The 12,811-nt window shown below is 63.3% G+C and overlaps 2 protein-coding genes across 5 annotated transcripts in view; one reads left to right on the forward strand and one right to left on the reverse strand.

Moving 5' to 3' along the window:
* Window positions 1-6,310, forward strand: part of EPS8L1 (EPS8 like 1) — a 12,853-nt gene extending 6,543 nt beyond the window's left edge. Inside the window, exons 2-14 of the mRNA XM_034986521.1 lie at window positions 330-651; window positions 924-1,050; window positions 1,222-1,310; window positions 1,404-1,478; window positions 1,588-1,736; window positions 2,287-2,428; window positions 2,534-2,562; window positions 4,469-4,595; window positions 4,684-4,815; window positions 4,963-5,068; window positions 5,237-5,411; window positions 5,762-5,894; window positions 5,975-6,310. Coding sequence (XP_034842412.1) covers window positions 330-651; window positions 924-1,050; window positions 1,222-1,310; window positions 1,404-1,478; window positions 1,588-1,736; window positions 2,287-2,428; window positions 2,534-2,562; window positions 4,469-4,595; window positions 4,684-4,815; window positions 4,963-5,068; window positions 5,237-5,411; window positions 5,762-5,894; window positions 5,975-6,061 — 1,693 coding nt within the window. The 3' untranslated portion in view covers window positions 6,062-6,310. The remainder of the gene's footprint in view (window positions 1-329; window positions 652-923; window positions 1,051-1,221; window positions 1,311-1,403; window positions 1,479-1,587; window positions 1,737-2,286; window positions 2,429-2,533; window positions 2,563-4,468; window positions 4,596-4,683; window positions 4,816-4,962; window positions 5,069-5,236; window positions 5,412-5,761; window positions 5,895-5,974) is intronic.
* Window positions 6,311-8,233: 1,923 nt separating this feature from the next.
* Window positions 8,234-12,811, reverse strand: part of PPP1R12C (protein phosphatase 1 regulatory subunit 12C) — a 25,358-nt gene continuing 20,780 nt past the window's right edge. For 2 of the 4 annotated variants that reach the window (XM_034986135.1, XM_034986137.1), the window contains exons 9-22: window positions 12,505-12,578; window positions 12,093-12,251; window positions 11,945-12,012; window positions 11,222-11,356; window positions 10,901-10,991; window positions 10,474-10,557; window positions 10,328-10,388; window positions 10,083-10,168; window positions 9,924-9,964; window positions 9,759-9,840; window positions 9,465-9,569; window positions 9,165-9,215; window positions 8,953-9,003; window positions 8,234-8,875 (exon numbers count right to left, since the gene is read on the reverse strand). In XM_034986135.1, the coding sequence (XP_034842026.1) occupies window positions 8,789-8,875; window positions 8,953-9,003; window positions 9,165-9,215; window positions 9,465-9,569; window positions 9,759-9,840; window positions 9,924-9,964; window positions 10,083-10,168; window positions 10,328-10,388; window positions 10,474-10,557; window positions 10,901-10,991; window positions 11,222-11,356; window positions 11,945-12,012; window positions 12,093-12,251; window positions 12,505-12,578 (1,175 nt within the window). In that variant the 3' untranslated portion in view covers window positions 8,234-8,788. Of the gene's footprint in view, window positions 8,876-8,952; window positions 9,004-9,164; window positions 9,216-9,464; window positions 9,570-9,758; window positions 9,841-9,923; window positions 9,965-10,082; window positions 10,169-10,327; window positions 10,389-10,473; window positions 10,558-10,900; window positions 10,992-11,221; window positions 11,357-11,944; window positions 12,013-12,092; window positions 12,252-12,504; window positions 12,579-12,811 lie in introns of those variants that run through there. The other 2 variants (XM_034986136.1, XR_004675881.1) reach the window with 2 other exon arrangements.

Raw genomic sequence — 12,811 nt, forward strand, 5'->3', positions numbered from 1 at the left:
CCCGTCTCTCCTCCTCCCCCCCGTCTCTCCTCCTCCCCCCCGTCTCTTCCCCTCCCCCCACGCCTCGGTCCCCCTTTCCGACAAATGAGCGGATGCCCCTAGCCTGGGACAGCACGAGTTTTGAAGTCCGTCAAAGCCTGGTTTGCGTCCTGCCGTAGCCCTCAGATAAGTGCACCCGCTCTCCAAGACGACTTTTCCTATTTCCGGTCCTCGGTTTCTCCTCCCTCAGGCCTCCGTTTCCCTCTGGAGAGGCGCTCCCCTTCCCTGTGTCTCCGATTTCGCCCTGCCCCCGGTTTGACTCAGCTGGGCCACACTGTCTCCGTTTGAAGCCCGATTTGTCCCCCGCCCTATCGCCAGGCGCACCCAGCCTGCTTCCCCTCGTGCCTCCGCAGGGCCACGCAGGAGGAGCTGCAGCGCCGCCCCTCGCCGGCGGCCGAGACCCCTCCTCTGCAGCGCCGCCCGTCGCTCCGCGCCGTCATCAGCACGGTGGGCGTCAGCCGCGGGCGATCCCAGGCGGAGCCCATCCCGGAAGCGGCGGAAGAGTCGCAGAGGCCCGGCCAGGCTCAGGCCGCAGGCAGTGCTGACCCGGCCTCCCCGGATCCGGGCCCCCGCGGTCCAGACCTGGCCGGTCTGCAGGCCGAGCGGGACGTGGTGAGTGGGGCGGGGCTAGGCCTGGAGGTGGGACCGGCTGTGGGGAGGGAGTCCTAGCTCCGGGGAGTGGGGCTCTGTTGGGGGGGGGGAAGGGGGTGTCAGACACCTGGGGGTGTGGCCGGTGGTGACTGGAATACGAGGCCAAGGCCAGGCGGCAGAGGGCGGGGCATGGCCTGGGAGGATGTCAGGGCCCTGGGCCTGAGGGCTTTGGGGTAATGACTCCACACCCCTGAGTCCCCTGCGCCCCCTGCCTCCCCTGCTCTGTCCCCCAGGACATCCTGAACCACGTGTTCGACGACGTGGAGAGTTTCGTGTCGAGGCTGCAGAAGTCTGCAGAGGCGGCCCGCGTGTTGCAGCATCGGGAGCGCGGCCGGAGGACCCGGCGCCGGATGGCTGGGGGTGAGCGGCGCCTCCGAGTGGGATCCTGAGCCTCTAGTCACTCCCAAATATCTTCCCTCTCCCTAGGGTCTCCCCACGCACCACCCCCCCCCCCCCCCCCGCGCCGCCCCTGCCCCCCCCCCCCCCCCCCCCACACACACACGGCACCCCACCTGCCTCCCCCACCTGCAGAGGGTCTCCTGACACTGCGGGCCAAGCCGCCCTCAGAGGCCGAGTACACAGACGTGCTTCAGAAAATCAAGTACGCCTTCAGCCTGCTGGTGAGACCGCGTCCCGCCCGGGCCTTCGTGGGGCAGGGGGATGGCGAGCTTGGCCGCCCGTGCGCTAACCTGGGCACCGCCCCCCTTCCGCAGGCCCGGCTGCGCGGCAACATCGCCAACCCCTCGTCCCCAGAGCTGCTGCACTTCCTCTTCGGACCTCTGCAACTGGTGAGCGCCCCCTCCCTCGTCCCTCCGGGCCCCCCTGCAGCAGGAGGAATCGGGGTTCGACTTGGGGGAGGGTTGATGGCGTGTCCGCTCACTCCTGCGCCCCTGGCAGGTCGTGGACTCGTCGGGCGGCCCCCAATTTGCAAGTGAAGTGCGGCGGCCGCACCTGACGTCCGAGGCCGTAGCACTGTTGAGGGACAACCTCACCCCACGTGAGAATGCGCTCTGGACCTCGCTGGGGGACTCGTGGACCCGCCCGGGGTGAGGCAGGGGTGGGGGGGCCGGGAGGCAGGGGCGCAGTGACTGGGAGGCTGGGATGCTGGACTCAGCTGGAGGCTGAAGGGCCGGGACCCGACTGGAGGGAAGGGCAGACTTCCGCGGGGAGGACAGGTTTCCGACCGAACCAGAACTCCCAACTCCAACAAAAAAGCCGCGCCCTAGAGGAGAGGGGTGGGGCCCAGGAAAGGACTGGCCTGTAGGTTTGGGAAAGGGGTGCAGTCTGCACTTGGAGGCAGCGAGCCTGCGGGGGGTGAGAGCAGAGCCGGACTTGGGGGACGAGGTGGGATGAGTGTAGAATACGAGGGGAGATTCAGAGGCCGGACGCAGCATGAGAGTGAAATCAGTGTATTTGCAAGTACGGTTGATGTCGGGGGTGGAACTTAGATGCGGGGGGCGGGCCTTGGCAAAAAAGCCGAGAGGTTCGGAGAGCTCGCACAGCGCCCCGTCTGCAGGATGGGGAAAACCTTAGTGAAGTTAGTAATAGGGCTCGGGGCGGACCAGGATCCCTGAGGCCTCAGCCCCTTGGCCGCAGGCTGGAGCTGCCCCCAGAGGAGGGATCCCCGTACAGCCCTGAGTTCTCCAGCGGCTGGGAGCCCCCCGCCACCGACCCGCACGGCCGCGCCTGGGAGAACCCAGTAGACAGACAGCTGCAGCATGAGCGGCGGCGCCAGCAGGTGAGGCTAAAGCTCCGTGGGGAGCCACACACTCCCCCAGGTGACACAGTGGGGCGGGGACCCTGAAGTCTGGCCCTGCCTGAGCTGCTGCTCTCCTCTCCCCAGCAAAGTGCCCCCCAGGTCGCTGTCAATGGGTGAGTGTCGGCCCCAAGGTGGAACAGGTGGGGTCGAGGAGGGGTGCGTCCTGGGGGCTCCTGGCACTGACTCCACCCCCTGTTTTCTGTCTTTCCTTCTGTGTCCCCGGCTCTTCACAGGTGGGTGAGGTGGTGACGAGGGAGGGCCTGGGCTGGGAGAGGGAGGGAGAAGGGAGGGAGGGGGAGGGGGCAGGGCCCAGACTAAGGGGTCCAAGGGAGGAGGCCCGGATTCCAGGGTGTGAGGGAGGAGGGGGCTGGGAGGGAGTAAAGTCTGAGAGGCTGGGAGAAGGCAGTTCTATTACCCAGGGCCAGGGAAGCTCCCTGTCTGGGTCCCTAAGAGGACAGAGCCCCAGGTGTTGGAAGAGACTGGGGGATTGGGCATTTGGGTTTTGAAGAAGAGCTCAAGTCTGGTGCTTGGGGCCTTGGAGACCCAGAGAAGACCTGGGCCTTCAGGAGCCATGGGGCAAGTTTCTGGGAAAGTTAGGAAGTGGTAGTATTTCTGGGCCCCTGAAAGAGGTAACAACTGGGAGGCTGGACCCTCCTTTTCCCAAGGCTCTAAAACAGTTGGCTCTGTTCCCACTGAATGTCCTATAGAGAGCCTTCAAAGGTTAAAAGATTGGAGAAAGTAAGGTTTCAGACCTGGACTCCTGGGTCTCTCGGGGAGGAAAGAGCTGGGGGTCTGAGTTCATGACTCCAAAAAGCAGTGGGGGCACAGAAGGGGCATGGAGAAGCCAGGACGCTAGGGTCCTTGAGCAAGTTGAGGGCAGATGTGAGGGAAGCTTCGTGGGATAAGAAGAAAACAAAGCAGCAAAGCTGGAGCAGAAGGGGGTCTGGGTGAGGGCCCCGGCAGAGTCTCAGCAGGGACAGCGTGCTGGGAGCTGCCAGCCCCACACAGGGGGCGCCGCGGCCCTGAAGACCCCCCCTCTCCTTTGCACAGGTAGGCCTGATCGGGCTGAGGTCCCTCTTACTGGGGGGATCAGAGCCAACATCTCGCTTCCACCCCCCAACCCCAGCTGCCTGGTCTTGCAGAACTTCACCCACTCCCCATGCTTCTGAAACTTGGGCTTGGCACCCCCTGCTTTTAACTTCCCTTGTCTGAGCTTCCAGTTCTTTGCAGAAAAAAGGAAAATCATCCCTTCTTGGAGGAGTTAGAAATCTAGGAGGTTCTACAGGCGAGCCGTTAAGAGCCGCCGCGGGAGAGCTCAGGTTCACACCCAGCGGCCCACACGGTAGACCAGCATTACTCAGGACACGGACTCTGGGGCCAGCCTGCCTGGGTCTCAGTCTGGCCAATGCCTCTTTCTTGCTCTGTGAACTTGACACCATCGTGCCTCTCTATCTCCCTGTTCTTCCATTCCCACACCCATAAAACAGAAAATAATAGGGTCGCGGGTGGAGGAGGAAAGGATGGGAGTGGGGAGGGGAGTCCAAATTCATGGTTAGACCAACGGGTGGGTCAAAACCCAGATTAGCCAATACATGTAAGTTTTTGAACAGGGCCTGACACCTAGTCTGTGCTCTAGAAGTTAACCGTAAGCTAACCGTTGTGTTGTAACTGTGGGTTCTCGTAAGTGTGAGCCTAGTGCACGGTAGATGCTCAATAAACAGCAGCTGTTTCTAGCTGTGTGATAGGGAGCAAGTGATTTTCTCTGAGCCTTAATGTTCTCACCTGTAAAATGGAGGTGATGTTAGCACTCCTATCATTGCCTAAAGCACGGTGCCTGGTACACGAGGAACAAAATGCATTCAAGGTGTTATTCCAATTTCAAGTCTCTATTAACAGTATTAACCAGGGCCCCTGCCTTGATCCCTGCCTGGCTCTAACCCCAGCTCACACCAATACCCTACTGCCCAGGGCAGTGAGACCGGCTACCTCCCTATCCTCGACCCTCATTCTTCTCCACAGTCACCAAGACCCAGAGCCAGAGGCTGAGCCCCAGCTGGAGCCGGAGGGGAAGTGGGTCCTGTGTACCTACGACTTCCAGGCCCGCAACAGCAGTGAGCTGTCGGTCAAGCCGCAGGATGTGTTGGAGGTGAGAGGGCAGAGGGCCCGGGGGCTGCAGCGGGCCCAGCCCTGGCTGCAGACACAGGCTGTGACCCCTCCTCTCCTCCCTCCCTCAGGTCCTGGATGACAGGCGCAAGTGGTGGAAGGTTCGGGACCAGCAAGGGCAGGAAGGATATGTGCCCTATAATATCCTAACACCCCACCCGCGGCCCCAAGGAAGCTGCAGCCAAAGCCCTTCCCGCAGCCTGGTGAGCCAGGGCAGACCCCTGGGTCTTAAGGGAAGGAGGGGTGTGAGGATCAGGTGCCAAGGGCACTGGCGGGGGGCGGGGGGGGTCAGAAATTGACCTCTGGAAGGTGGAGGGGCTGGGACTCAGTCTTCTGACTCCCCTCTCTAGGAGGATAGCACGCCCCCTCACCCACCAGCGCTGGCCCCAGCTCCTACCTTGTCTCGGCCCCACTGGGACAGTGGTGATAACCTCAACTTGGACCCCAGAGAGAAGGGTGAGTGCTGGGGGAAGCCGCTCTTAGCCTTGCTTTCCAGTCAGGGGAACCAAGGCTCAAAGAGAGTCAACAGACTTCCAACCCATCGTGAGGACGGTGGAGATCTTCGCTCTGGCCCCAGGACCCTTCATCCTGAATCCACGCTCCCTCCCGGTTTTCCGCCTGCAGAGAAATTCTCCCAGATGCTGTGTGTCAACGAGGAGCTGCAGGCGCGCTTAGCCCAGGGCCGCTCAGGCCCCAGCCGCGCAGCCCCGGGTCCCCGCGCCCCGGAGCCACAGCTCAGCCCGCACTCGGACACGGCCGAGGTCCGCGCCTGGCTGCAGGCCAAGGGATTTAGCGCTGGGTGAGTGCCTGTGGCCGGCTGGCGACCCTGAGATGGGGACGCAGGAGGGGGCGCGTTCTGATTGGACCGTGGGGAACCGGGATTGGCCTGAAGCGAGGGTCTGTCGGTTGCACGATTGGCACGTTTGTCCGGGTTGGGATTGGAGTGGCCGGGGAACGCCGGCCTCGGTTGGAAAGCTGGGCGCACGCCCCGCCTCCTTCTGTGGAGCACTGACGGGGGGGGGCGGGGGAGGGATGCTGCTGTGATTGGACGAACGGCTTGGCAGCAGGGATGTGACTGGTGGGGCTCTGGGGCCGAAGCTGTGATTGGCTGGGGGCCTGACCGCTCCTCCCACCCCACTGCTCGCTCAGGACCGTGGGCGCGTTGGGCGTGCTGACCGGCGCGCAGCTCTTCTCGCTGCAGAAGGAGGAGCTGCGGGCCGTGAGCCCGGAGGAGGGGGCACGCGTGTACAGCCAGGTCACGGTGCAGCGCGCGCTGCTGGAGGTGAGCCGATGCTCGTCCTGGGCCTGGGAGGGCAGCCAGGGCTCGGAGGCCAGGCTTCTGATTTCCACCCGGCCCTCCAGGACAAAGAGAAAGTGTCAGAGTTGGAGGCGGTGATGGAGAAGCAGAAGAAGAAGGTGGAAGGCAACCTGGAAACAGAGGTTATCTGACCATCCCCGGCTGCTCTGCTCGAAGTTTCGAGGCAGCCCCATGGGAGAACGGAGTCTGCAGACTGCCCCCACCCCCACGGAAGTCGAGCCCTTGCGAAGGCTCCGGACCTGTTCCGACTCTGGTCTCCCCCGGTCCCCGTGGAGTCTCCTGCGTGAGCGGACTGGCCGTGAGTGGGAGGGAAGGGGGCCACACTCGGGTGCCCTGTGCATTGTGATACACCACCCAGTCTATAAACAGCCTCCTCTTAGCAGGCATTGTCAACTGCTGTCCCTTCTCTACCGGGCCACCAGGGGGCCCAGCGACCTGCCCCTCACCCCACCTACGTGTCCCTACCTTTTTTGGTTTCTTTCTCGGGCTTCCTCTTCCCCTCCGGGCCAGCAGGCCATCCTCCAGTCCACTCGAGAGAGATCTTCTGAACACCCACTCTCCTTCCCTGGCTCCTCAAGGCCCCCCTCGCCCCAGAGCCTAGTGTTTAAGGCCCTGAGAGGTTTGGTCCCTACCCCACCCCCGCGCACTCTGGTCCTGCCCTTCTCCAAACACCCCCAAGCCCCCTCAACCACTGGGGTTGTGCATGTTTTCCGCTGGCTGGAACAGTGGTTTCCTGCCTGGTGAACTGCCAGTCAGCCTTCCTGCTGCAGCTCAAATACCCCCTTGGGGGAAGCGTGCACTCACCTCCCAGCATCCATTTCCCTTTGTCCCCTACCACCTGCCAGGGGCCCAGCCACAAAGAAGGGGCTGCCTCCTGAATGTGCCACAGGCCTCCTGGCCACTGTTCTCCTGGGAGGTCACAGCCTAACCAGAAGCTGCCCACCTCAAGAGCAGCCAGCTCCTCGTCCTTTTTGCCGTTGGTAACTTTTCCCATTGTCCAGACAGCTAGCACGGGTGGTTTAGGATGGGTTTTCTCTGGATCCCAGACTCCTTCAGACTGGCTGCTCCCCCAGCTTTAGGAAGACGGCCCTTTCCTCCTCGTCCGGTGACCCCTTCCCTGTCCCCAGGATGCCCACTGCCAAGCCTCCCCACTCCCAGTTCCTGCCACCTTCTACCTAAGCACCCCCCCTCCACGATGCCCTCCAAAATCAGACGAGATGAGACCCAGTCCTGGGCATGCAGGAGCTCTGATTCTGTCCCTCTCTGCCCCCCCCCACCAGCTAGAGTCCAAGCTCCAGGGTTGGACAAGGCAGGCCCGAGCCCTGTCCTAGCCCAGTGCACCCTGTCAGGCCCTGCAGGCTGCTGTCCCCTCCACTATTCAGAGCCTCACGGTCTCTCACCATTTCCAGACCGCCCCCCTCCTTGCTGAGATCATGGCAGCGGGGCTCCCTGTTTCTGTCCCTCACTGTCATCCCCCGGACTGTTGTCAAGGCAGCAGCCAAAGGGACCTGTTAAAACCTAGGTCCCACCTCACCGTTCGAGTCCTTGCCATCGCCTCCCCGACCTCACCCCTCCTAGTTCTCTGGCCACACAGGCTGCTTCCTGCACCTCCGCAGTTCAGGTACACCTCCGCCCGATGGACTGTCCCTGCTGCTCCCTTAAACACCTCCATGGCTCCTTCCCGGACACCTGCGAGTACCTGCCTGTGCCGGCTTTCCGGGGGACTGACTCAGTGGCTGCTACGGACTCCGCGCACACAGACGCTCCGCTGCCTGAGAACCCCCTCCTCTCCTCACGGCAGGCCTCTCCTCCCCCGTGTCAGGTCTTTACCACTCCCCTCACTACGGAATCACCAGGAGGTAGGACGGGGCCTAGAAAGGAGAACACGACCAGGAATGAAAGCACGCCCCCTCCTCCGCCCCAGCCGCACTGAAGAGCTCCTACTATCCCAGTCCTATTTCCAGAAAAGCCAGAATTCTAGGTTTTTAAAAATGAATGAGCCCAAATTTTAAATGTTGGCAACTGGCTCAAATTTGTTTCATAAGCACTGCGGGTAAGAGCCAAGCTCCAAGCCCGACAGGAGCCCTGGCCTCTGAGCCAGCTGACCGTTCCTGCCCTGCCCCAGGCTACTCGGGGACCAGGGGGACCTTATCAGCCCTGGTTCGAGGCCACGGCTCCAGCTGGCCACTCTCCTGAAAGCCTTCCCCCCCCCCCCCCCCCCCCCCCCCCCCCCCCGGACGCGCAGATGGAACCCGGGAGGCGCCGCCCCCCCCCCCCCCCCCCCCAGCGGGGGACACAGTCACTGTGTGGCAACTTCACGACTTTTATTTGTGGTGCCTGTGCTTTGTCTCGAAAATATCTTCTCCCCCTGCCCCTGACAGTGGGCGGGGAGGGGGCAGCAAAAAATAGAGACATCCCTCCCTATTGCACACGGACCCTATATACAGGCCCACCTGGCCGAGGCGGGCGGGACTCTTGGCACATTCTCGGATCCCTGTTCAGGAACGGGAGGGGTGAGAGGGGTGGCATCACACGTGAGGGGGACCTCCGGTGGCCACTGTGGTCCTGGCACTTCCTGCTCCTCGGTTCCTCCCTGGTCCCACCTCCAGCCCCGAGCCCCCCTCAGCAACGTCTCCCTACCTGGCTCGGCCTCTCGCCTCCATCCCGGCCTCGGGGGGCCCCCCCCTTGGCTCCTGGGGACTCTGTACTCCCCTCACAGTCTGGAGGCCCCGAAGGGAGGCTATGGCTTCTCCGAGAGCCCCTGGGAGCCCTATCACTCGTGCTCACACAGGGGGAGGGATGCGTGTGGCAGAAGCAGTTGTATAAATACGGGTGTGGGGGAAGGTCGTCCTCCAGAGTCACTTAGAGAGTTTGCTGATGACACGGATCAGGGCTGCGTTCTCATCCTTGAGCCTCTGGTTGTCAGCCCGGAGGTCGGATAGGGCCTGTGGGAGGGGAGGGGTCAGCCGGGCGGCCCTGGGCCCCTGGAACCCCCTGCCCACAGCACCCCCTTAGTATTCACCTTTAGCTCCTCCTCGAGCTCGGCGGCCTTTCGCTCCAGGGCCCTGCGCTCCTGGAATAAATGGTAGACCTGAGACCCAGGGATTGGGGTGGGGGGGCCGCGATCATGTAAGGCTGGGAAGGGTGGGGAGAGGGCAGAAGGCCTTCTTCAGACCCACATGGGTATGTAAGACTGGGGACACATGGGCCCCCACCTCAGGTGCTCCTACTCACGAATCTCTCCAGCTCCAGAAGGGCTGGTCTCTCTGCAAAGCGCTCCTGCCTCTGGCGAGAACAGAAGAAGCACAAGGCTCAAACATCCAAACCACAAAGACCGGGAGGGAGGACGCCAGCGCGGGGACAGGGACAGCCGTCCAGGCTCTCGGGCCCTATCCCTCATCAGCCCCACCCCCACGGGTCCCAGCATGCCCCGCAGGCCCGGCCCCCCACCCCAGGGGTCCTGAGCCCAGGCACAGGCACACCTGGGCCAGCGCTGCGACAGCGCGGAAAACCTCCGGGGCCTCGGCGCCTCACCTGCGCAGCACGCTCTAGCTCCACCTTGAGCTGTGCCAGGCGCAGCGTGGTCTCGGTCAGGGCCTCCCGAAGCCTCTCATTCTCACTGCGCAGCTCTGAGTACAGCTGGGGGGGCCGGGGGCGGGGAGGGGGGGGGGAACAGGGTCAGGCTTGCCGGCCGCAGGCAGCTCAGTGAGGCTGCCGGGAAGGGTGGGGTGTGGGGATGCGGCAGGCACAGCCACAGAGGGTGGAAGGGCAGGTGGACAGAGGCCGACTGCGGGTCAGCTGGATCGACGGTGGGGTGGAGCTGCGAACCTTCCTGAAGCCTCCATCGGGTTCGTCCGATGCTGGCGCGGGGTCCCGCTGCCGGCGAGGTGAGGGGCCGCGCTCCGAAGTGCTGGGGTGGAGGTGGGCGGGGCGTCAGCGGGGCTCTCTGCAGCCCGACAGACAAGCCCAAACCCTTCCCGGCCCACCCCGTACCTGGACTCTGGGCTGCGGTCGGCCAGCTCCGCCTCCTCCCCCTGCGGGCGGAGGTGGGGTTCAGCCTGATGCCGGGAGGGGAGTCTGGCCCACCACCCTGCCTCCAAGGCCCACCCATAGCCCAGCTCGCCCCGCCCCGGCCTGGGCCCCACCCCTCACCTCCGCAAGCCCCCTCCACTCCTTGCCGACTCTGCGATGCTCCCTGGCGGCCTGTGGTCCCTGCCCCTGCCCGTCAGGCGCCTCTGCTGGGGGGAGGGGCAGGAATCAGCCCAGAAACGGGGGGCGGGGGGGGGCGCCTCCCTGCGGTGTCAGGATCCCTAGCCCGACCCCCAGGAAAACAGTGCAACAGGAGAGATGGGGAGGCCAGGGAGCAGGAGGACCTCATCCCAGAGAGCAGACCTCACCTCTCTGGGCAGGGCCGTCAGAGTTCTCCACCCCAGGGATTCGGGGACGCCCAGATGGGTCCTGGGAAGAAGGGCAGGGAGGTCAGAGAGATCAGAAGACAGGGTGTCTTATACCACCCACCACCTGCTCACCTGATCCCTCTCACCAGGCTCTGTAGGCTCAACTTCTCTGGCTCTGGGGCCTTCCCTGCTACCTTCTCTGCTTCCTTCAGGTCGGTCAGAGTCACACCCTGCAGTGCGGGGGGGTAGTCAGGGGTCCCCGAGGTCAGGGCCCAGCCCCTCAGGACTGAGTTCAAGCCCTCGGGCCCTCCTCCCTCAGACCTAGGAGTCCAGGACCCCAGCCCCTCCTCCCTCAGACCCAGGAGTCCAGGCCCCCAGCCCCTCCTCCCTCACACCCAGGAGTCCAGGCCCCCAGCCCCTCCTCCCTCACACCCAGGAGTCCAGGCCCCCAGCCCCTCCTCCCTCACACCCAGGAGTCCAGGCACCCAGCCTCTCCTTCCCAGACCCACAAGAGTTCGAGCCCGACCCCTTTTCCCAGGATCCAGGAGCCCAGGCCCCAGCCCACGCCCACACCTGTGTGGACCTCCGAGACTGGCGCATGAGGCGAGAGCGAGCTTTCCGCTGGGATTCAGATTCCTCATCCCGCACAGGCATCTGGTAGGACCTGAGTGAAAGGTCCCAACTTCAGGGAGGGTTCCTTTGAGCTCTGTTCCCGTTCCATGGCTGACACCCTTCAGGGAAGCTAAGTTCTGCCAGAGGACTGTCAACTCACAGCGGACCCTGGGACAAACTCCCCCCTAGGGAGTGCCTGCCGGGGGCCCTGAGGACCCAGGCCTGGGACATGTAGTTTTCCCCAGCCAGGGAGAAAGAGCTTCCCACCCCCTGCCTCTTCACCTCCGCCGGTCCCGGGAGTCAGCTGGGGGCACTGTAGAGGCTACAGGGACATTGGGTTTCACTGGGGATTCAGGCTCTGGAATCCTGGAGGGAGGAGTGGAGTTATCCAAGGGAGGGCGCCTGGAGATCTCAAACCTGTGTGAATTCATTCATCCAACAAATATTATTACTCCAGCTCGAGTTACGTGGCAGGTGCTGGAAATGCAGCAGTGAGCAGAAGAAAATTATCTCTGCCCCGATGAGTCAAGTATGAACAGAAAAGATGCAGAACAAACAATAAGCATAAAAAACCGTGTATACCATATAACACGCCGGAAGGCTAAAGGACTTTGAGAAACAGAGCGCTGACAGGAGGTGGGAGGGCGTGCATGTGCAGACATAGCATGAGCAGGGGGTCAGAGTGGGCCTCACCCAGAAGGGGACACACACAGACCTGAGGAAGGGCAGAAGCAAGCCAGGCGGCCAGGCAGGGGGCTGCAAAGGCCCAGGGGCAGGAGCATGCCTGTGTCAGAAAGGTGAGGGGGAGGTGCAGACAGAGGCAACAGGAGGTCATGTCATTGTGTCCTTACAAGCTTAACTGTAAGCTTTTACTTGATGCACCAGAAGGAAAATGGAGGCAAAGAGTGGTCGGGGCAGAGACCCCACAGAGCAAAGGGACTGAAGCGGTTGTAACCCAGACCTGCCCCCCACCCCGACAGGCCCAGGCCCTGGGTTGGTACTTACAGGGCAGAGGGCTCCGGCACCTTACGGGAGGGTGTAGGCGTAATTCTGGCAAGACGGGACTCCTTGGCCTGTGCAAAGAGACAAAGATGGGAGACGACATTCTCCTCGACTAGGCAGGGCTTGGTCCCCTGCCCCTCACCCCACTCACCTGAACAGAGGTCCCTTCCAACCGAGAGGAGGAAGCTGAGCGCTGCAGCCCAGCCCCAGGGGTGCCCTCAGCCCCCCGCCCGTCTGTGGGACCCAGGGCACCAGAGCTTCCCGTCTTCTGGAGGCCAAAGCGCCTGGAGAAAGGGGCCCCTTCTGGGGGCTGGGGAAGAGAAAGGTCTCAGTTGCGGAGAAAGCATCCTTCCCAGAGACTTCAAGGGTTAGCCCAGAAGGACCACACAAACTGCAATTCCCATCAGCCCCTGGAGGGTGCGGCCAGAAAAAACCACTCAGCTGGTCCCGGGAACTCTGGAAACTAACCTTCACCCTACATACCCTGAGAAGGGGTTGCAGGCTCCTGGCATCCCTCCCTGCCCTCTCAAAACAGCATGACCGTCCAGGGCATCCAGACTCACCATGGGGCCCTGAGGGCTAGGGGGTGGTGGGGAAGACACTCCATTGACAGTTCTGGATTCTGGAGGCGGTGGCTCTGTGGAGTAGGAAAAGGGAGACACCAGCTGCCTCTCAGAACCAGCCCCTCCTCCCTCAGACCCGGGAGTCCAGGCCCCCAGCCCCCTCCTCCCTCAGACCCAGGAGTCCAGGCCCCCAGCCCCTCCTCCCTCAGGCCCAGGAGTCCAGACCCCCAGCCCTCCTCCCTCAGACCCAGGAGTCCAGACCCCCAGCCCTCCTCCCTCAGACCCAGGAGTCCAGGCCCCCAGCCCC

This window comes from Mirounga leonina, unplaced genomic scaffold, assembly GCF_011800145.1.
Source record: "Mirounga leonina isolate KUSES-001 unplaced genomic scaffold, KU_Mleo_1.0 Mir_376, whole genome shotgun sequence".
Classification (NCBI taxonomy): domain Eukaryota; kingdom Metazoa; phylum Chordata; class Mammalia; order Carnivora; family Phocidae; genus Mirounga; species Mirounga leonina.